The sequence below is a fragment of the Pristis pectinata genome, chromosome 9, assembly GCF_009764475.1.
Source record: "Pristis pectinata isolate sPriPec2 chromosome 9, sPriPec2.1.pri, whole genome shotgun sequence".
Taxonomy (NCBI): Eukaryota; Metazoa; Chordata; class Chondrichthyes; order Rhinopristiformes; family Pristidae; genus Pristis; species Pristis pectinata.
Genome location: NC_067413.1, coordinates 72,352,427 through 72,374,443, shown reverse-complemented (window position 1 = coordinate 72,374,443; position 22,017 = coordinate 72,352,427). Strand labels below are relative to the sequence as shown.

The window sequence follows — 22,017 nt, the reverse complement described above, 5'->3', positions numbered from 1 at the left end:
ACAAGTATTAGATATCTTAAGATTTATGTTCCTGTGCTTTTCTTTCATTCTTTCATATAACAGATTGAGTGTTTAAAAATAATGCTGAACAAAAGGCATTCCTTTTACGTTTTGGCCAGCATTTATCCCTAGCCAACAAAAATGTTTTACTTTCGTCTGAGAAAATGGATGGGTCCTTGATATAATGTCCAACTGAGAGCATCTCTGATAGTTCTGCATTCCCTCAGTATCTCACTAAAGCACCAGCCTAGGTGATGCACTCATGTTGATTATGACCTGAACTTTCAAACTACTGACTCAGGTGTTTAACATAAAACAATTGCTGTAAACTTGAGATTGGGGAAATAGCAGCTTGCTTAATTGAAAAAAACTTCTGGAAATGCTTAGCCTGCTGAGTTCTTCCAGATTTTTGTTTTTATTTTAGATTTCTAGCATGTACAGTTTTCTGATTTTTTTTTCACTTAAAATTCTTTGAAGTTGAGCAGGCAATATCTAAATCTTACAAATTCATCATGCTTTCTGAGAATGGGGGAAAAATGTGAATATTTTAATTATACCCATGATTTAATTTTCCTTGATAAAATAAACAGGCATTAAGACTTGGCACTGTTTACAGGTTATCCAAGCTTGAATAGGGTGGGAGGGAACTAGACCAATATACTTTGCCCTTACTATTTTTCATTTGTGCATTCTACCATCATTATTTAATAGTTTTCATTTATAATGGAAATGATACTGAGAAATTATCAAATATTCCAAATTGCTACCTAATAAACATGGAGTATTTATTTTCACTGTAAATCAGTTAAACACAGAAACAGGAGTAGTCCAGTGTCTTGTCTGTTTCGCCAATCACTTTGAATGTGGCCAGTCTACCTCATTTCAATTTACCTACCTTTGTTCCATGCTAATCTCATTTAATAAAAAGCTTTTTGTTTTGTTTTTAAATTGAGAAAGCTTCCACTACTTTTAAGGGAGATATATTGGTTTCCTCTATCATTTGTGTGATTACCTGATTTTTAATGACCTATTACTGATATTAGACCCAAAACGTCACCTGTCTATTTCCCTCCATAGATGCTGCCCGAACCACTGACCTCCTCCGGCTTTTTGTGAGTTGCTCTAGGTTTCCAGCATCTGCAGCCTCTTGTCTCTGTCTCTTATTCTTTACTCGATTGCTTGTAGAGTTTCTCTACGTCTGAGGGCTATGGATACATAGCTGATGAATGTAGTCAAGGCCCAGGTTGTTAGATTTTTGGACACTGCAGTAGTTGGAAGAAATGAGAATCAAGTCTGAAGTAGATTTAAGGCACAGCATGTACCATTTTTTTTATTGAATGACGGGGCAAGTGAATAGGGCCAAGGGCTTAAATTCTGCATCTGTGTTCTCGTGTACCCTTATCTGGGAATCTCCCACCAACCTCCCTATCACAATGAAGAAAATAGCTTTTTTTTTTCCCTCCATCTGTAGTCATATTTTTCAACCATCTGTACCTTAACTAGGTCACTCCTTAATCTGAGTCTGTGATGAGGTGAATTTGCACATTGGCATAATAAGCAAGAAATGCTGATTTAAATTGCGTGGTATACAGTTGACCTGCTTTTGCAAAATTTGTACTGCTTATTGCTTTCATAGGGTGCACTACAGGGGCTCCCCAGATCGCTGAAGAACTGACTTACGGATATTTGACTTTACACACATTCTCCTATAAATTTATTAAAAAAACAAATTTCAAGATGGGAAAATGACTTGCAGAAATGCAAACATCTTTGGGAGTTGTGGAATAGGGGTAGCAGCTAGTTTAGAAAAAAATCTGTTCACATGAATCCTTCCTACAATAATCAAGCAGACACCAGAAAGTAGGCTGCCGATTCACGGCAGGAGGCTGCTTAAGAGATTTGCTTTGGAAATTGACAAAGGCGATCTCTTCTATTGACATTTGTAAAATACTTTATCAAACAATGTAGCATTCGTACCTTAAGGCTATCAAACCAGCTGCTGGATGTGGAACATTCTGATTCTGTACCATTGTAACCATACAAGAGAAGGCAATAAGTAATGTTCATGTTATTCAACTCCTGTTTGAAATTTTGTTTCTGATTAATGGAAAAATCAGTTTACGAACAGTTCTTGAGAACAGAACCCTTATGTTACCCAGGGACTGCCTGTACTGGTGTTGCTAAGTCTTTGCCAGGTAGGACTTGTCATAAGTGAGAACCTCCTAAGACGCTTGAAATATTTTTTAGCTTTGCTCATGTCCTTGGATCACCTTCCCTCCATTTGCTTGCATTTATTGCCCATCCCTGATTACTTTGAGTGGATAGTGATGAGCTATCTTCTTGAACAGCTGCAGTCCTTCCAGTACTACCATAATGATGTTGGGAAGAGATTTCCAGGATTCAGATCCATTGATAAAGGAACAGCGATATATTTCCAAGTCAAAATGGTGTGTTTCTTGAGACAATTTTGCAGATGGTTCTTCGAGAGGTGATGTCTGAGTAATCTAGACAAATAACTGCAGTGCCTTTTGTAAATGATACACCCTGTAGCTATGATGCAATAATAGTGGAGGGAATGGATGCTTAGAATTACGGAGTATCAATCAATGGATTGCTTTATTCTTAATGGTATTCGGCATCTTGTACCCATGGTGTTTGTGGTTAGTCCATGTGACTTGACCACTGGTGACTTCAGGATGGCGATGCCATTAAATTTCTAGGGTAGGGGGTTACACTGTGTGCTTGCAAAAATGGTCATTGTATGACACCATCGTGGCATGAACATTACTTGCTACTTATTAGCCCATGCTTGAACATCTCGCTGAATGCAGGTGTGGACTGCTTCATTTACTGAGCAGTTGCAAATGGGTGTGAATGTTGTGTGATCATAGAGTCATAGTTATACAGCACAGAAATGCACCCTTTTGCCCAACTTGTCCATGCCGACCAAATTACCCACCTGAGCAAACCCCATTTGCCTGTGCTTGGCCTATATCTCAAACTTCCACATTCATGTTCCTATCTAAATGTCTTTTAAGTGTTGTAATTCTACCTGCCTCTACCACTTCCTCTGGCACCTCATTCCACATACCCACCAACCTCTGTGGGAAAAACTTGCCCCTCAGCTCCCCTTTAAATCTTTCCCCTCTCATCTTAAACCTATGCCCACTAGTTATAGGATATTGTAAGTTATGGGTAAGATAATTTGTAATAAATCTTTCCATAGAAAGTCAGAAATGTTGGTGTCCCTTGAGTCAACTGGATCTTTCTTTCCATTCATGTAATAATCATAAAGTTATCTATTTCTCTTAATTTTATTTATGCAGCTAGATAATTTGTGTTGTGCCATATAGCCGCAATTTAAATGCATTGTTTTTGCCTTATTATTGTATCTGAATGTTTATCCCATCTGTAGATCAATCCATGATCAAGAAATTCCTTTGTGTGCTTATGGTATTCTAGTAATAGCGTGATATCTCAGCTTTATTTTGTTCTTAAGTGACATCTATACCTGAGGTTCTCTTTTCAGGTGATCTAGTGAAGATCCTATAAGATCCAATAATGGCTAGCTAACTATAATTGTAGGTGCAAATAAATCATGGTTAAGCTTCAAAAGTCAGAATCATAAGAAGTGATATTTTATATATATTTCACTATTGCCCGTTGCTAGCATAGGTGGGTTTAGGATAAGCAGGACCTTTCCAGTGCTCCCCATTTCCCATATTCTTGCCACCACCTCCCTCTCTCAAGCTCCATTGGTCCCTCTCTCACTAGTTATCTGCACTCATTGGATCACCTTCGATCTATTTTAGCAACTCTTTTAACATCCTGTGACCCACCTGAGGGTTGCAAACCCAGTTACAAACAGTTTGATCGGCTTGCCTACTTTCCAATTTGAAAGGTCAAAGTTCCTCAAAACACAAACATTAGTCTGGGAGGCTTGCTGTAAACTGCAATTTGTGTTTAAATATCGTGTGTTTTTTGGTGGTCTGTCTCTTTATTCTTGAAATTTGGCAAGATTGTATCTTGGCTTTAGTACAAGCATTTTCTGGTGTTTGTTTAAAGAAAAAACTATGTTAGGAAATAGGTAAAGAAACATTTTAAAAGCAAAATAAAATACAATTACAGGATTATCATGATGAAAGTAATGAGAATTGGACTTTTTTTCAATAGACATTGAAGTAGGAGACTGGATGAAAGAGAAGGAAAGTGTAATTTAGAGGAAAAAGGGCACAAGATGGGAAAGGGAGAAATGGTTGTTTGGTGTTATCTTTCTCTCTGTGCAATGTTATGGCAGTTCCAGTAGTACCTTTACATTGGTGCGAGTCATAGAATAGTGGTAACACAATAGACTATTCAGCCCAAGTCCACATCAGTTCTATAAGAAACGTAGCTAGTCCACCCCTGCTTTTTCCAGTAGGCTTTCTTTTTAAGTGAGTATATCTAACTCCCTTTTGAAAATCATGATCGAGTTCGCCTCATTACCTGTTCATTAAAGTGAATTCTGGATATTAAGCATTCATTCTGGCGTTACATTAATTTTTATTGAATTAATCGTGCTTAACACATGAAAAGTGGTTCAACCTTTTGTCTTGCATCTTGAAATCTATTAAGACCATACAACTTGAAAGCAATTGGCAAATTGATCACTTTCCCACTTGATTACTCACCAAGTGCTACCATGATTTTATTTTACCACTTATGAATTGACATCAGTTGTGTTTTAGCTATTTGTGCTGGAACTGCATTAAGAGAATCCAAATTATTAGTGCTCATTTTGTACTACCCTTTAGTTCATTCACTGAAAATCTTTGCCTCTGGAAAGATTCTGCTGGTATATTGAAAAAAAATCACTTGAGTGCTTTATTGCCTTTGCTAGGATCAGGTGGTGAGTGTCTGTGTGGGAGAGAAGTGGGCATGTGTATGTCCATGTGTGTGCTAATGTCCTTGTGACAGAGCCTGGTCTCCATTTGTCTTGAACTTCCCTGCTATTGGACCAGAATCTTATTCTCTCAAGGCCATGTGGTGGCTGGTGTGCAACATCTATCAAGCGCTAAAGGAAACTACATTCAAGCATCTTCCATTCTTCAGTATGAAATTTGATATCTGGAATGTGAGAATCCTTGTGAATAACCCCAGGTGGCAGCAGCTGAGCATTGCCATCATAAGTCAGGAATTGACATCCTCTGACTTTGGCATTGGCATTGGCATTGACATTGCTAACATGAGTGAGATATGACAGGCAGGAGATGGCCAGCTCAGAGAACAATGGGTACACTTTACATAAAACATAGAACAGTACAGTACAGGAATAGGCCTTTGGCTCTCAATGTCTGCACCAAATAAGATGCCGAATTAAACCAATTCGCTGTTGCCTGTACATGATCCTTATCCATGTCTAACAGCCTCTTAAACACCAGTACCATATCTGATTTCACCGCTCCCCCCAGCAGCTTGTTCCAGACATCTACCATTCTATGTTTAGCCAAAAAAAACTTGCACGTCTCCTTTAACCTTCCCCCCCCCCCCCACCTTAAACACACCAATCTTTGTGTCATCTATAAACTTACTAACCCACCCATCTGCATTTTCATCCAAGTCATTTATATACTTCACACACAACAGGTCCCAGCACTGATTCCAGCAGAACGCCACCGGTCACAGACCTCCAGCCAGAGTAACATTTCCACCACCATCCTCTGTCTTCTATGGGCAAGCTAACTTTGAATCCGAACAACCAAGTTACTGTGGGTCCCATGCATCTTAACCTTCTGGGTCAGCCTACCATGAGGGACCCTGTCAAATACCTTACTAAAATCCATGTAGACAGCATCTACTACCCAACCCTCATCAATCACCTTGATCACCTCCTCAAAAAAAAACCTTAAGTTTGTAAGATGTGATGTGACCTGCCCTGCACAAAGCCATGCTGACTGTCCCTAATCAGGCCATGTTTTTCCAAATGTGCGTAGATCCTATCCCTAAGAATCTTCAATAGCCTCCCTACCACTGATGTGAGGATCACTGGCCTATAATTTCCTGGATTTTCCTTCTTGAACAAAGGAACAACATTGGCTATTCTCCAGTCCTTGACCTCGTCTGTTGCTAGTGAGTGTACAAAAATCTTCAAGACCCCAGCAATTTCTTCTTTTTGCCGCTGAGTAACCTGGGATACATCCCATTAGGCCCTGCGGGGATCCATCTTGATGCTCTTCAAGAGACCCAGCACGATCATGATCTCAAAATGCCCTAGTACATTAACATGCCCCACACTCCTCTCACTATCTTCTGTCCTTCTTGGTGAATACTGGCACAATACTCACTTTCTGTAAGAACAAACTGAATGATGAACACCATCTTCATGGTGTGGGTTTTTTCATCAAAAGTAATGTCTTAGCTGTTTTTCTCCTGTGGGATGTGAATATCTCATGACCCTCGAGCTCAGTTTAAAGTGGGACCTGTGTACATTGGTCATTGGTGCATATGCCCCAATCCTGGAAGCTTTGGATGAGGCCAAAGGGAATTTTTACTTTGCCCTTGAAAACCCAGGCCCATGCCCCAGAGAGAAGGAAATATTTTTCCTGGGCATCTTCATTTCTAGGGTTGGTAAATTGGTGTTTTATTGCCGCATGTACTGAGATACAGTGAAAGACTTTGTTTTGCATGCCATGCAGATCATTTTATCACAAGTGCTTTGAGGTAGTAAGGGGCTTCTTTACTACCTCTGGTGCTGTGAGGCAGCAGCACCAACTGCTGCATTACTGAGAGAGACTGCAAAGATATTGGCATTGTGTTGACCATGACGAATATCTATTACTGCTGCACTGACCACCCACCTAATCCTATTTCCATTATCCAAATCATTATTACAGGAGAGGAGGTGTTGGCGGTCTTGAGCCGCATAAAGGTGAATGAATTCCCGGGGCCTGAAGCAAGGGAAGAAATTGCTGGGCCCTGGCAGAGATTTTTGTATCTTCCTTGCCCATGGATGACGTACTGCAAGACTGGAAGGTGGCTAATGTCTTGCCTTTATTTAAAGAGAGCTGGGAGGATAAGCCAGGGAACTACAGGCCAGTGAGCCAAGCATCAGTGGTTGGTGAATTATTGGACGATATTCTGAGAGATCAGATGTATCTGCATTTGGAAAGGCGAGGACTGATTAGGGATGGTCAGCATAGCTTTGTGCATGTGGAAGTAGTGTCTTGCAAAGTTAAATGAGCTATTTGAATAGGCAGCCTAGAGGATTGATGAGGGTATGGTGGTAGACATTGTCTACGTGGATTTAGCAAGGCTTTTGGCAAGGACCTGCAATGGTAAGCTGGTCCAGAAGATGAGATCACACTGGATCCGGGGTGAGCTAGCCACTTGGATACAAAATGGGCTTGATGGAAGGAGTCCTAGGGTGATAGTGGAGAGTTGTTTTTCAGATTGGAGGCCTGTGCCCAGTTATGTGCCACAGGAATCGGTGCTGGTTCCCCTGTTTGTCATGTACGTTAATGATTTGGATGAGTATGGCATGGTTAGTAAGTTTGCAGATGATGCCGAAATTGGTGGTGTGGTGGACAGTGGAAAAAGATCGTCTAAGATTACAACAGAATCTAGATCAACTGGGAAAGTGGGCCAAGGAATGGCAGATGGAACGAAGCTCAGACAAATGCTAATTGATGCATCTTAGGAAGTTAAACCAGGGCAGGACTTACACAGTAAACGACAAGGCCCTGGAGAGTGTTGTTGAACATAGAGACGTAGGAATGCAAGTACATAATTCACTGAAAGTGTTGACACGGGTAGACAAGGTTTTGAAGGCTGTGTTTGGCACACTTGTCTTTATTGGGGCATTGAGTACAAAAGGTGGGAAGTCATTTTACATTTCTATAGAACATAGAACAACACAGTACAGGCCCTTTGGCCCACAATGTTGTGCCAACATTTTATCCTGTTCTAAGATCTATCTAATGCTTCCCTCCCACATAACCCTCCATTTTTCTATCATTCATGTGTCTATCTAAGAGTCTCTTAAATGTCCCTAATGTATCTGCCTCCACCACCCCCGATGGCAGTGCGTTCCATGCACCCACCACTCTTCGTGTTTTTAAAAAAAAGGAAAACTTGCCTCTGACATTTCTTCACCACCCCCCCCCCAATACCTTCCTCCAACCACCTTAAAATTATGCCCCCTCATGTGAGCCATTTTCGCCCTGGGAAAAAGTCTTTGACTGTGCACTTGATCTATGCCTTTTATGATCTTGTACACCTCTATCAAGTCACCTATCATCCTCCTTCTCTCCAAAGAGAAAAGCCCTAACTCACTCAACCTATCCTCATAAGACATGCTCTTCAATCCAGGCAGCATCCTGGTAAATCTCCTCTGCACCTTCTCTAAAGCTTCCACATCCTTCCTATAATGAGGCGACCAGAACTGAACTCCAACGTTAATAAGACTGCACCTTGAATATTGTATGCAATTCTGGTCTCCGTACTAATAGGAAGAATGTAATTAAACTAGATGGTACAGGAAAGATTCGTAAGGATGTTGCTGGAACTGGAGGGCTTGAGTTAAGAAGAGAGACTGGATAGGCTCGGTTTGTTTTCCCTGGAGCAAACAAGGCTGATGAGTGAACTTGGAGGTATACAAAATTATGAGGGGCATAGATAAGATGGATGATCATAGTCCTTTTTGCAAGTAGGGGAATCTAAAACTTGAGCCAATAGGCTTAAGGTAAGAGGAGAAAGATTTAATGGGGACTTGAGGAGCATGTTTTTCTGCACAGAAGGTGGTAGGTATATGGAATGAGGTTCCAGAGGACACGGTCGAGGTGGATATACTTATAACGTTTAAAAGACATTTGGACAGATTCATGAATAGGAAAGGGTTAGGCAAATGGAACTAGCTCAGGAATGCACCTTGGTCAACATGGATGAGTTAGGCCAAAGGGCTTGTTTCTGTGCTGTATAACTCTGACTCGAATTTCCCTTGCTAATGTCGGGCTAACTGGTCTGTAGTTCCCTGTTTTCTACCTTTACTTTCTTAATAGGGTTCCATTTCCAGTCTTCCTATCTGTGGGAGCAGTCTCTGGAATTTTGGAAGATGACAACCAGTGTGTTCACTATCTCTCTGGTCATTGCTTTCAAAGCTTTGGGGTGTCTGTCATTGAATCCTGGGTATTTATCACGTTTCACTCCCATTGATTTCTCCATTGATGCTAGTTTCTTTCCTTATTTACTCTTGTCCACTATTTTCAGGTTTTTTGCATCTTCCATGAAGATGGACACAAGCTGTTTGTTTAACTTATCTGCCTTATCCTTTATTCCTCATTACAATTTCTTCTGTCTCAGTCTGTAAGGGACTTGCATTAATGTTCATCTTTTTCTGGCTAATCATTAGAAACTGGGTTTCTTTGTTTCTCTCTAGATTACTCCTGTACTCTAGTTTCCCTTCCTTTATCATTTCCTTGGTCATCCTTTCTGATCCCTTCAAATTCTGAAGCTTTTCCAATCGCTGGCTTGCTGCCCTTTTTTGCAAAGTAATAATCTGTTTCTTTCATCTAATGCTATTCATAATTGTTCTTAGCCACAGCGTGCCATGTTTCCTGTTGGCACTTTGTGGCTTAAACAGAAATATTTGTAGCAAACTGTGTATTCATTCTCTAACTGTTGGCTTTTGTGTTTGTTGTGATAACATTTAATGTAATTTCCTAATCTACTACACTGTACTCCTGCTTTATTCCTTCAAAGTTTGCTTTTAGTTTTCATTTAGTTTATATTTAGGAAATCTTAAATCTTTCAGTACTATCAAAGCCATCTATGGTTTAACAATCCCTTTAGAGCTGAAAATGGAGGAGAGCTAATCAAGGAAAGCAAGACAGTTGGTGCCCCCGAAAGAGCTCCTCAACTGAGACTCTGTCTTTAACTCCATTTCAATGTTATCAGGTCTGCTTTGCAGCCATCGCAGACCAAAAGAAGTCAAAGGCCAAATGCCAACAAAAATAAAGACTTCTGCAGCAGGCAATATCCCTGCTGAACTTCTAAGTCACAGTAAGTAGCATCTAATAGATGAACTGTCTTGTCTCCCTTCTCATGGAAGAGGACTTAATTAGGAACCTCAGAGCTGCCACATTTGTGATAATTTTCAACAAGAGATCTATCCAATTTGTGGTTTCTACAAGAGGTCTCTCTGCTATCTGCCACTTCTGTTTTTGAAATGAACTCCCTCACCTATTGTACACAATGTCCCTGTTGGTTTTGTTTCTATCAAGAAAAATGAGGGCTGATCTGTGATATTACATTTTATTATAGTATTTTTTTTCAATATTTTCAGTGGGGTAATTAATTCACAAGAGCCTCTCCTTTACTTTTGTTTTTCATAATTGCTAGTTCTGGTATTTCTTATGTATTGCAACTTTACAATCCCATTAAAATATTTTGCTCAACTTGTCCTTTACTGAATTTCTGAGAGAGCTCTCCTGTATCGCAATTTCACTGACAAGTGTACCTTTGTTATTGTAATAAAAGCAGAAAATGCTGGAAACCCCTCTGCAGATCAGGCAACATCTGTGGAAAGAGGAACAGAGTTAACATTTCAGGTCAAAAACTCATTATGTTGATGTCTCCAAATGCAGCTTCTATGAAATGGATTTTCTGCTAATGGTCACTTGTTCTCACTCCAATCTAATTTGTATGCAAAAATTTGCAGGTGCTGAAAATCTAAAATAAAAACAAAGTAATGGAGATGTGCAAGTTGGGTAGCATTTATGGGGAGTAAGAGAGAGTTAACATTTTAGGTGTTGCCTGAGTGGATGAGTTGTAGGCTAGCTTTAATGTTAAAGCTAAGTTTCTCTGGGTCAGAAACTAGGGTTACATGTTTCACAGAAACTGCTTTTTCTCAAGCCAGATGGAAAAACTGTATAAATTCCTGGCCAAATGCTACAAATAATGGAAATCTGAAATAAAACCAAACTGCCATAAATGTTCAGTTGGTCAGGCAGCATCAGTGGAGAGTGAAACAGGTTGTCATCCTGAACATCAATTCTTGTCAGAACCTAGAATAGTTAGAAAGCCATTCATATTTTAAATTTGCAGAAAAGAGAGGGGTCAAAAGAACAAAGAATTTTTGTGATTGAAGGCCAAGAGGGGCTGAATGGAATGAGTGTTGGTGGTATCGACTTGTTCGTCATAGGTAATCTGCCTGAAGCAGATGTAAGTAGGATGAGGTGAATGAAAACAAATGAGAAAATAAAACCGTTCTGGAACCAACCATGTTACAAGACTCTGTAGTTGTTGGCCATCAGAAATGAGAGTTTGCAGGAAAAATGTGGGTCAAATAGCATCTGTGAAGAGAAAAACATTAATAATACAGAATATAGAGGGCATTGGTGAGATTGCATCTGGCCTACTGTGCACAGTATCAGCCTCCTTTACTTAAGGAGAAGATTTGCTAAGCCAATAACTGAATTGGGCAGGTTGTCTTATGAGGAAATGTTGGGCAGGCTTGGCTTAGTGAGATGACTTTATTGAAAGCTATAAAATCCTCTGGTGTTGGCTGAGTGGATGTTGAGAGGATATTTCCTCTTGGAGAATCTAGAACCTCTTGTTAAAAATAAAGCTGAGATGAAAGTTTTCCTCTGAGGGTCTTGAATCTTTGGAGCCATCTTTGTTAAAGGGTAGTGGACGCAAATTTTGTTTATGAAGTATCTACATCTGCCTTAAAACAAAATATTCAGTGGAGTGGAAGGTTACTGCAGGTTTATGGGAATGCAGGGTTTCTACATTTGCAACACAGGAAGTCATTTCACCTATCAGGTTCGTGCTCCCTCCCAGAAGTGCAATCCCATTAGCCCTATTTTCCTTTCTCCCTACAATTTATTCTCTCTCGTGTCCATAAACTGTCCTTTTTTAAATAATATAGAGTAGCCAACTAACCTATCATCATGCCTTTGGCAAGTGATAGGAAACCCACACAGTCATGGAGAGAACATACAAACTCCACATATATTTGCCAAGGTCCAGATAGAAGCTGGGTCCCCGGATCTATGAGCCACAGCACTATCCACTGGGTCATGGTGCAGTTGAAGTTGCACTCTGATCAGGCAGACTTGAGGGTCCAATGTTCCTAATTAGTTTGCACGTTCATGGCCAGTTCTTATAGAAACTGTAAACTGTTGAATTTGATCAGTTTTGAAGGATGTAACAAGACCAGTTGGGAGATGAAATGCTCTTCCTTGAGCTTGCATTTGGCTTTGGATAATGTGCAACCTCAGAATAGAGTGGTGTCTTCCATCCTACTCCCATTCTGACTTCCTTGATCTATCATTTGAAACTGCACCACCAGATCAAAATTTCACCCTGATGCATTGTACAATGCTGTTGACCTGATGTAGGTGTTACCATATGCTTTTATTTTCAACATGCTGCATGTTAGTTTACCTGGTGTGTATGTGATGTAAATTTAAACAGTGCATCCAAAGTAAGGGTATGCTGTGAAGAGAAATTGAAATGTAGAAGTACATTTTAAATTCTTCAAATAGATAAAGTGTATTTTGCCTTCCTGTGCCCAACCCCTACACTTATTTTTTAATACAGGGCAGTTCCACTTTCAGCTGCACCAGAAAATTTCATTCCTCCAAATGATATTGATGATATTAGAGAGAAGTTTCAAGAAGAAAAGGCCAATTTGCTCGATCAACTAGAAAAAAGGAATGAAGAACTTAAAAGCCTTAAAACGTCACTGATAGCTGAACAGCAGGTAAATGTCCTTATTTTGTGTATTTTATAACTATGGAATATGCAACTATTCAGTGTTAAATTTTCTAATAGTTTGACTTATGAACATGATGATTTCTCAAGTATTTGAGTGCAAAACTTAAGCTGACAGTTTAGTTCAGTACTCAGTGTTGCAGTGTCAGTTGTGATATACTGCTTGTTATGGGAGCTTTGCATGCATTAACTTTGGTTTGTACTGTCTTTTGGGTGGATGTGAAAAATCCCATGGCTCTGCTTTGAAAAGGAGACATTTCTCTCTGTAGTGGCTAATGTTTATCAATCAACAACACCTTAGAACTGTTATCCAGACATTGTTGCTCTTTGTGGAAATTTGTTGTGCAATAATTTTAACTGTTTTCTATGTTGTAACAGCAATTGTGTTGTGTTTTAGAACAGCATGAGGTAATGCAAAGTGCCATACACAAAGGTGGCTTCCTATATGTGTGTATGGCAGGGGTCAGCAGGTGATGGGTTTTAATCCCCATGGCTGTTTGGATGTTTACAGTAATTACAACCTTCTGTGACTTCTGCAAAGCCATTTGGTATGATTATCATTGCAATTATGTATACCTTACTCTAACTGCCATTTGGCATGTAATAAGGCTTATGCAGAGGAGTAATGCTAAGAAAATGGGTGTGGATATTCCTCAAAATGCTTGTGCTTTGCATATTCAGAATAGTGAAGGGAAATGGTGGTATTCAGTGAACTAGAATAAAGTTAGATTGGTATTAACTGTTGCGACAAGGCTGAGACCGCTAGAAAGTATTAGGCATGAATCTCCTCTAGTAAACTATGCAGGAAGATGTCAAAGTTCATTGATTTGCTTTTCAGTTGGCTTTAATAAAATATGAATAGCAGATGTACTAGGATACTGTCCTAATTCAAGCAAATGGGATTAGTACAGATGGGCGAAAAGTCAGTATGGATGTTGTGGACTGAAGGGCCTATTTCTGTGCTGTACAACTGACTCTGAGAGCATCTAGCACTGAGATTTTTTGTTCAATGGATGTTAAGTTTCAACTTAAAGTTGTTTCAATGTAGTATTAACTTGCTCAGCTCCATGAATGTTTGCAATTCAAAGCTGAAAGGAAAAAGAAGTAACATCAGGAACCAAAGAAAGATGACTTTGTATCCAAATATAGTGCTGTAAAATGAGGAATAGCTTTGCTATATTAAGCCACAAAAGCATTTTTTGTTAATGTGGGCTTTGTGTGGGAGTATGATGGCCTTCAAGGAAAGAAAAATCATTTTTTATTTACAAGGCAGATTTTCCTGTAGAAAAATCATTGTTTAAATTTAAAAAAAGACTTTGTCAGGTAGTCATCACCATTTAAGTAACATATTTATCTAGAAGATGTATTCGTGATTTTATTAAACATTAAGAATGAGTTTGTGGTTTGATATAAGGAATTTTGTTTTTTTTTTCAAAACTTCAGCACATATTTCCTCAGGTAAGATGCTGTTTGTCCTCTCAATTTTGTGATGTCCTTTTAAGTCCAATAATTTTAAACTGTTATAGAGCCCTGTTGTGTGAAAAGGTTCTTTTGGAATCTTAAAGATGGTGGGTTCTGGACACAGGCTTCGGATTTTAAAAGTAGTTTAATCACAAAGGCAAACACGGGGACAGAATGAATGGGAACAGATGCGCACACACGCAGGAGACCGCGAATGTGAGGGGGATATTGCAGTGAGGATGAGATGCGCGCGCACAATAAACAAGGTACAGCTTATCAAGGGATAAATACTTCAAAGCCTGAATACCTTGACATAGACAAACATTGGCTCTAACACCCTGGAATCTGACTAAGATGCTCCCAAACCACATGGTGGTGCACACTCTTACCAGTGGTCTCTGCAGTGTTGTCTCACTACTCCTGGGGCAGTTGAAAGAAGAAGGGCCAGGGGAGTGCAACACTCTTTTATAGTGCTGGGTGGAGCCTGGCCAGGTGAGTTAGACAGGCCAATGGTCAGGCAGGTTCAGGAACAAAGGTGCTCTCCAGGGCCAATCCCTATGCCCACACCTGATGGGTGGGGTGGAGCCACACTTTGACAGCGGTGTCACTTCCGATCCGAGGAGCAATGCTGTCCTCTGACCAGAAGGGTCAGTGTTGTTACTGTCACGTGACAGCCATGTGCTCTCCTACTACATTCCACCCCTCAGAAGTTAGATCACTCGCCAATCAAGGGGAGAGCTACAATTAACGAAAGAAATGTGCGTCAAAATGTGGTACTAATAACTTTCAAGGGTAGTAAAAAACTATTAACTAAAACGAGGGCAGTGGCCAGTGGGTGACAGTTGCCCAACATCCCCCAGTGATCCAAACGGCCACCTGTTTTCCCCATAAGGTGTCGTGCTGGAGGAGCTGGTCCCTTGGTTCTGAACTTTGGCCACTGTGTCCCTAAAGTGAGCAGCCAGGTTGGAGGGGTTGCTGCATTTATCAGAGATGTGCAGTACCCCTTAGTAATCACTGCACATGGACCACCATCTGCAGCGAGTGGATCATCCAGGGCCATCCAATTCTACCGGGCTACCAGCCTGATGGCAGCCAGCTCTGCTGCTGCTGCTGCTGTTGTTTCTCATGGGACAGTCTGGCTGTGCAATACGGGGGGGGGGGGGGGGGGGGGGGGGGGGGGGGGGGGGGGGGGGGGGGGGTGCGTGGCATGTGGGTGCAGTTTATCATCTAGAACCTCTCGGCCTCCGTGATGGCCCTGCTGTCCCTGTACCCGCTTTATGCCAGGTGCTCTCCCTGTTCATCGAGCATGGGTTCGGGGCACCAAAAACACTGGAAAACAGCAAATATACCAGCCCGTGGGGAGCCACGGGTGGGTACTGTAGCTGAAAATCCACTGGGTCCCGTTCAGAGTTCAGGGAGCCCCAGCTTAGCAGCACCATCAGCAGTGGTCATGGAGGCACCCGGATACCAGTTTCGCTCACACTCACGATGGCCAACTGAAAAGGTGGAACTGTGCTCATTCTGGAGTCTACATCAACATTTCCTTGGCTCACTCAGCGGCTGTGGGATGTCTGAGGGTCGGGACTTGCATGGAGGTCAAATTGTATGAAGGGAAATACCAGCTCCTGAAACACCCACCCCATTCGGAATCTTTGGAAGGTATGTGCTGCAGTGGTGGGGAACTGCCATCCAGCACCCAACCCCTCCCCCCCCCCCCCCCCCCACCAAAAAACCAATATACTGAACCCGCGCAACAGAGAGAAAGAAAGGAGACCATGTAAACAGTTCATTTTGACAAGGTATCCAAGAGAATCGTCATCAATGGCAGAGCTTCAGCAGCATGTGCTGGGGTTCGGAGATAGATCCAACCGTTCAATATATTAGAGGTGCTGGCGAATTCGTAGGTGATTTCGAGGGAGGTCTGAGCAGACGTCTCGCCAATCATCGCGGTCAACAGGAGGAGGGGGTGGAGCAGTGCCATCATTCTGTAGTTGGGGGGGGGCGGGCGGAGATAAACGCATTCCTGTCAGGTCAGGGGTTGGGTATGGAGACAGGACAGGTTGGTTCGACCCGAAGTCGCGACCCAACGAGTGTCCCCGGGACCGCGCACAACGACTCCCCCTTCTGAGGGGGTCCAATGTAATGGGTGGCTGCCACCCCTAGGGGGAGTTGAAGTGGGGGGGGGGGTGGTGTGTGTTGGTGGAGCAGCCTTGTTCAAGTGTCGGTAGTGCACAGTCATGCACCACATCCCGTTCTTTTTGCGGACGGGCCAGATGGGGCTATTAAAAGGGGAGGCTGCAGGCCTAATGACTCCCTTCCGCAGCACGCCTTGAACGGCCTCTGTAATATCTTGATGTCCCTCGGGCACCCTATACTGCCGACTGCAGAGAACCTTGGAGGGAGGGGGGACAACAACCTGTTCCCATTTGGCTGCCCCGACCACCACTGTAGCACGGACGACTCCATAAGTGAACTTGCCTTGGCTGGTGTGTAGGGACTGTCCCTTAAGACATTCATCCCCAGTATGCATTCAGGCAAATCTGCAATTAAGACAGCTACAGTTTGAGGAGGTTGGTTCCCGACAGCCATGCGGACCTTGACGTCTCTCGTGGGCAAAAGAGAACCCCTCAATCCCTCCACGCAGTGCAGTTACCCGGGATGATGGTTTGTTGGGCACCCATGTCGATGAGTGCCATCCACTTCTGCACGTTCCCTTTTCCCCAATGTATCGCTACAGGTATATGTGGCCTCAGGTCTCCCAGGCAGGAGAGGGCAGTGGAACAAATGCGCCGGGACCCCTGGCCTCCCTCCTGTGGGAGGGCGGTGGGGGCCAATGGTCAAGCGGGTTCAGGAACAAAGGTGCTCTCCAGAGCCAATCCCTATTCCCACACCTGATGGGTGGGGTGGAGCCACACCTTGATTTACAGTGGTGTCACTTCCGATCCGAGGAGCAATGCTGTCTTCCGACCAGAGGGGTCAGTATTGTTACTGTCACGTGACAGCCATGTGCTCTCCTACTACAAGCCCATACCCATCAGTTTCTCCAGTTGTTTATCTGCTTTTTAATCTTAAATAGATTGCACCCTACTAGCCAAGTGTTTTCTAAGTCTTGTAGTATTTCCTCATCTTTTCCCTAATCATCTACACCTTGCCTTGGACTCAAATGTTGCTAGCCTGCTCTTGTTGAGAACTGATACGAAACACTCAATTTCTATTCCAGCTGTGGCCTATCTGTATATATCACCTTCTTTATCCCTAATTGACTTAATCTTTCTTCTTTCTAGCCCCCCTGCTTTATGTGTACCAATGAAGACTTTGGATTACTTATATTAGTTGCCCTTCTTTTCCATAATCTCTTTGCAATCTTTATTTTCCTTTACATTTATCCTCCATATACTTTATTCAACTTTGCACTGGTTTTATTCACCTGAAGTACGTAATAGACCTTTTTATTCTTCAATAATTTGCTAATTTCGGTTAATTATTTTACACATAGTTTCTCCAAATTGACCTTTTTGCTTTCATTTTCCCCGTTGCCACCTTTCACCTTGCACTGACCTCCATTTAATCAATCACATTTTTCATCCTGTTCTAAACTCTGCTCTTGTGACCCACATTCAATTCTGACATCAGGTGCTGTCTGTTTGAAATTTGCATGTTCTCCCAGGACTGCATGGGTTTTCTCTGGGTACTCTGGTTTCTTCCCACATCCCAAAGTTGTGTGGGTTGTTGGGCTAATTGGTGGGCCAAGTGTGTAGACGAACAGCAAAACTTGGCGGTAATGTGGGTAGAATCAAATGATTCCTTGAGATATAAGGGCCTGTTTTATGCTGTATGACTTTGTGACATTCCCGTTTGTTCCCTCCACTTTCACCCACAGCCCTTCATCCGCATTTTTCATCTTTTTAATTATTGCCGATTGCAGTGAGGATTCATTAACCAGTAATATTTACTCATTTCATTTATCCACAAATTTTGCTTGATCTCTTGAGATCCAGAATCAGTTTTCATATGGCCAGCCACAATGTCCAGAGTTAATTTTCAGTTTTATAGTCAAGTAGGAGTCCCACTCCCTGGGTGACTTTCACATGGCTAAGAAGTGTTTCTGTCTCTAGGAGGTCTATCCTGTCATGGTTTGGAAGCACCAAGTGCTGATAAGTGATAAATCTGGATTGCTGCCCAATATTGGAAGAGATGTTAGACAGCAGCCAGGCTGTCTAGCACCTCTTCCAATATTGGGCAGCAATTCACAGGTGACTGAGAAGGATTTTGCAAAGTTGACAGACTGAGGGTATCTAATCGTGATCAGGTACTATGGACATTGCCAATATCTCCTGAAGACTTTCAACTCTGAGCTTTCTATTTCATCAAAACTAGTTTCATCAAAATAACACACTTTAACCCCTTTTGGAACTTTACCTCATATCTTCCAAAAGAAATTAACTGACTAGAGCAATTTTTTTGGGATCATTCACCGTAGGGGTTTAACATTAAACTTCTTGCAATACTCTATTTATGCAGGACTTCTACATTATTAAAGTACACTCCTTCAAATGTTAATCCAATTTTATAACTTGTTTGGATACTTAGTCAAAATTCCTTGCCACAATTTAAGGAAGAGAAGTGTGAGCCAGTTTAAAAGGTTCTACTCAATTGTTTAGTGGAAAGAAAATGTTAGTTCATTCACCTCATGGCTGTTCATAAGGTGCTGCTGCTGTGTTGGTTTATGTGTGAACAGCCATCAACAAGAATTACAAAGGACTGTTGGACCTGAGTGCGACACAACAGTTTATAAATGAAAATATGCTGAGAAAGCAGCCTGGTCTTTCTAGTACTTAGCTAAGTATTTGAGTAGATATTCACTTTGTTCAGTAATATGAATCAATTAAAACTATTGAAAAAGAAAACCTAAGATTTCTTTGCCCATTTCTCAAGCAATGCGAAGTAATTGGGCTGTGAAGTTAGACTCCTGGTCAAGGCACTTTGTATGATTGCAGACAGCAGTTCTGTGTGAATCTTTACAAATGTAATTGGCTTGTGAAAATGGGCATAGGGTTTTTAGGAATTAAATTGTGCGAGATTTGTTCTTCCTTACAGAAGGATATGCAAAATTGCATTTCTTAACGAGAGCTGAAACCAAATTTTAAAATCAATTCAAAATATTTTTCCCTGTTTGTTATAAAACCCTGGGGGATTATATTGTCAGGTACTTAAATTTCAGCATGATAGAGTTAGTATGTGGAATGAACTTAGCACAAGCTTGTATTATTTGCATTGGTAAGATGTATTTTTGATTTAGGTTGAGAGATTGGACTTCTGATTTCTGGGATATTCTGAAGAGAAGAATGTGCTTGTATGACTCTCCTGTTGTCACAGCTATATTTATTTATGTTCCAGGAAAAAAAGACTTATTCTATCTTGAATGCAAATATGTTATCTGAAGAAACTCCTTACTCTTACTACTAATGTCATTTAAAAGATGATTTACCAATGTGATGATTTTGTCAACCTTAGTTAATTTTAGTCTAATGACTTCTTTTACAGACCAACTTCAACACTGTTTTAACCTGGGAAAAAATGAAGAAAGAACAAATAATAAATGATTTGACTGAAAAATTGAATAAACTAACTCAACAACAAGAAAAAGATAGAGGTAAGCTAGGTTACATTGGACAAGAAAATTTCAGGCCCTTAAATGTCACTAAATGTCTTGCTTAGCAGCAGATATGGGAAAACAGATAGCGATTTCACTGATCCAAACTTCTGTATGAAGAGCCAACTGTTGAACCTGAGTGTGACACAACAATTTATAGCTGAAAATGTGCTGAGATAGCAGACTGGCTTAAGTATTTGGGTAGCTATTCGCTTTGTTCAGTAATTTGAAATAAACCCATTGAAACAAAGAAGACAAAATTGTAGATTTTATGTAGTTAAATATATGTTTCAGTACCTTGGGGAAAATCACTGCATCTGGCACACATTTCAAATCAATCTGCCAAATATCATAAGAGATTGTAGGAATTTAAAGAAAGGTAGAAGCACCTTAGTTACTAATCAGCATTCAGAGGAATACATCTTTCTTTTATTGAGTTTAGACATTGGGGGGAAAAAAAGTAAGAGCCCGTCCACCTGTACTTCATCCATTGCCCACATGTACAAAGAGAAAAATTTGTCCCTGCATCATTGCCCTTATGAGTAGAACCTAATTATTGTGCTGCATCAAATCATCTAGCTTTGGGACACAAAGGGATATCCATAAACAGTGTTATAAGTTGAATGATTTTAATTATTTGATTTTTGTTTCATAAATTTCCCAAGATAATGCTATTGATTGCATGCGCTTCTTCATTTAAAAAAAATGTAGCTAAGGTGCTAAAACATTGATGGATTTCAAGAATATAAGCCATTCGTAGTTGTAACAGAGATTAATGTCACATCAGTCTGGCATATCTGAATACTTATTGCCATTTGAAATATCCTGCCTCAGATGATCAAATTTGTCTTTTGTTCAGTTTTGATAGAAACCCTCTCTGCAGACAGAGCCACTTTGTTACAAGAAAAGAAAAAGCTTGATGAAGAATTCAACCGATTACGGAGTAATGTACTTGTGTGCTCTGGCTTTTCATCACCCGGACCATCTGGAGCAGAAACTTCTACTGTTTCTGGGCCTGATGTTCCATTTGACTCGGAAAGATTAGCATCTGTTGGTGTGGTTGGGGATGATGGAAGAATTGACTCTGCAATGGAGGCAAGCACCATGACTGTACAGTAAGTACCCACCAGGCAAACTTTTTTTTCCCCTCTAATGTGGAGAATAAGCACTTGATTTCAGTTACTTTGATTTGAAACACAAACGGCTTTCATGGTTGTTGAATCAGTAATTAGATTACTACTGCAAATTCATTTACTTTTTAAAATGAGTTCTATATTTTAATTATGATTTACAGGAGTTGAATTACTTCTCCATAATAGGAGAATATTTTTTGCACCAACTAACCCAGGAATAAATTCAATAGCAGCAGCCTCTGAGCAAGTAATCTGCTTATCCATAAAATGATATTTAGCTTCTAAGAACTAATTGTGTCCTATTCTTAATTTTTGGTAGTTCGGGAGTATGGTATCTCCTAAGAAAATAAAACCTTTGAAAAGATTCTCGACAGCTATTTTCCACTATTCACTTCTTCTTGAGTATTTCCTTTGCTTAGACTGCTGCCCTTTAATGGTCATAACCATTCATGTCCTTCGGTGCATTCCATCATTCAAAAGCTGGGAAGCATCTCCATCGATTCTAAAAACTGTAAAGCCCTTTTGAAAGTGTAAAGAAATTATAATGGCTTCAAGTTTTTCAGAGGAATTTGTATTTTTGGTACTTGGCATGCCAGAAAAAGGAAAGATACCCATGCACTAGGCTACCCTAGATATTTTACTCTGTTAGGTGCTGTAAGCATGGAGTTATTTAGTTTGTAGCTCAGAGGTAAACAAACTTCCATAAATTTTGTTGTCCCTCCTTGAAGGTAAGAAGCTTTAATTGGGCATGGTCAACAGCTGGAGTAAGCTAACTTAAAAGGATCTGATTAAACTTCTTAGAAATGTTTAAGTTCTGCAAATAGTGACCAGCTGAGGTCCCTGTACTGATTCCTGTTATACAGCACTAATGATATTATTACACTGTAGAACAATATATTTATCTACTGATTTTCTGTCCTTCAGCCAATCTTCTGCCCATGCTAACTTCAACCTCATAAACATTTTATAGGATACCATACCAATGGCTATTACATCAAATGCCTCTTAAAGCTAGTA

The 22,017-nt window shown here is 40.8% G+C and overlaps 1 protein-coding gene across 5 annotated transcripts in view; it reads left to right on the top strand.

The window, feature by feature from the left end:
* rb1cc1 (RB1-inducible coiled-coil 1) overlaps positions 1-22,017 on the top strand; it is a 132,658-nt gene that overhangs the window by 59,620 nt on the left and 51,021 nt on the right. For all 5 annotated transcript variants that reach the window (XM_052023062.1, XM_052023061.1, XM_052023064.1 and 2 more), the window contains 3 exons: positions 12,580-12,742; positions 19,759-19,867; positions 20,727-20,982. In XM_052023062.1, coding sequence (XP_051879022.1) covers positions 12,580-12,742; positions 19,759-19,867; positions 20,727-20,982 — 528 coding nt within the window. The remainder of the gene's footprint in view (positions 1-12,579; positions 12,743-19,758; positions 19,868-20,726; positions 20,983-22,017) is intronic.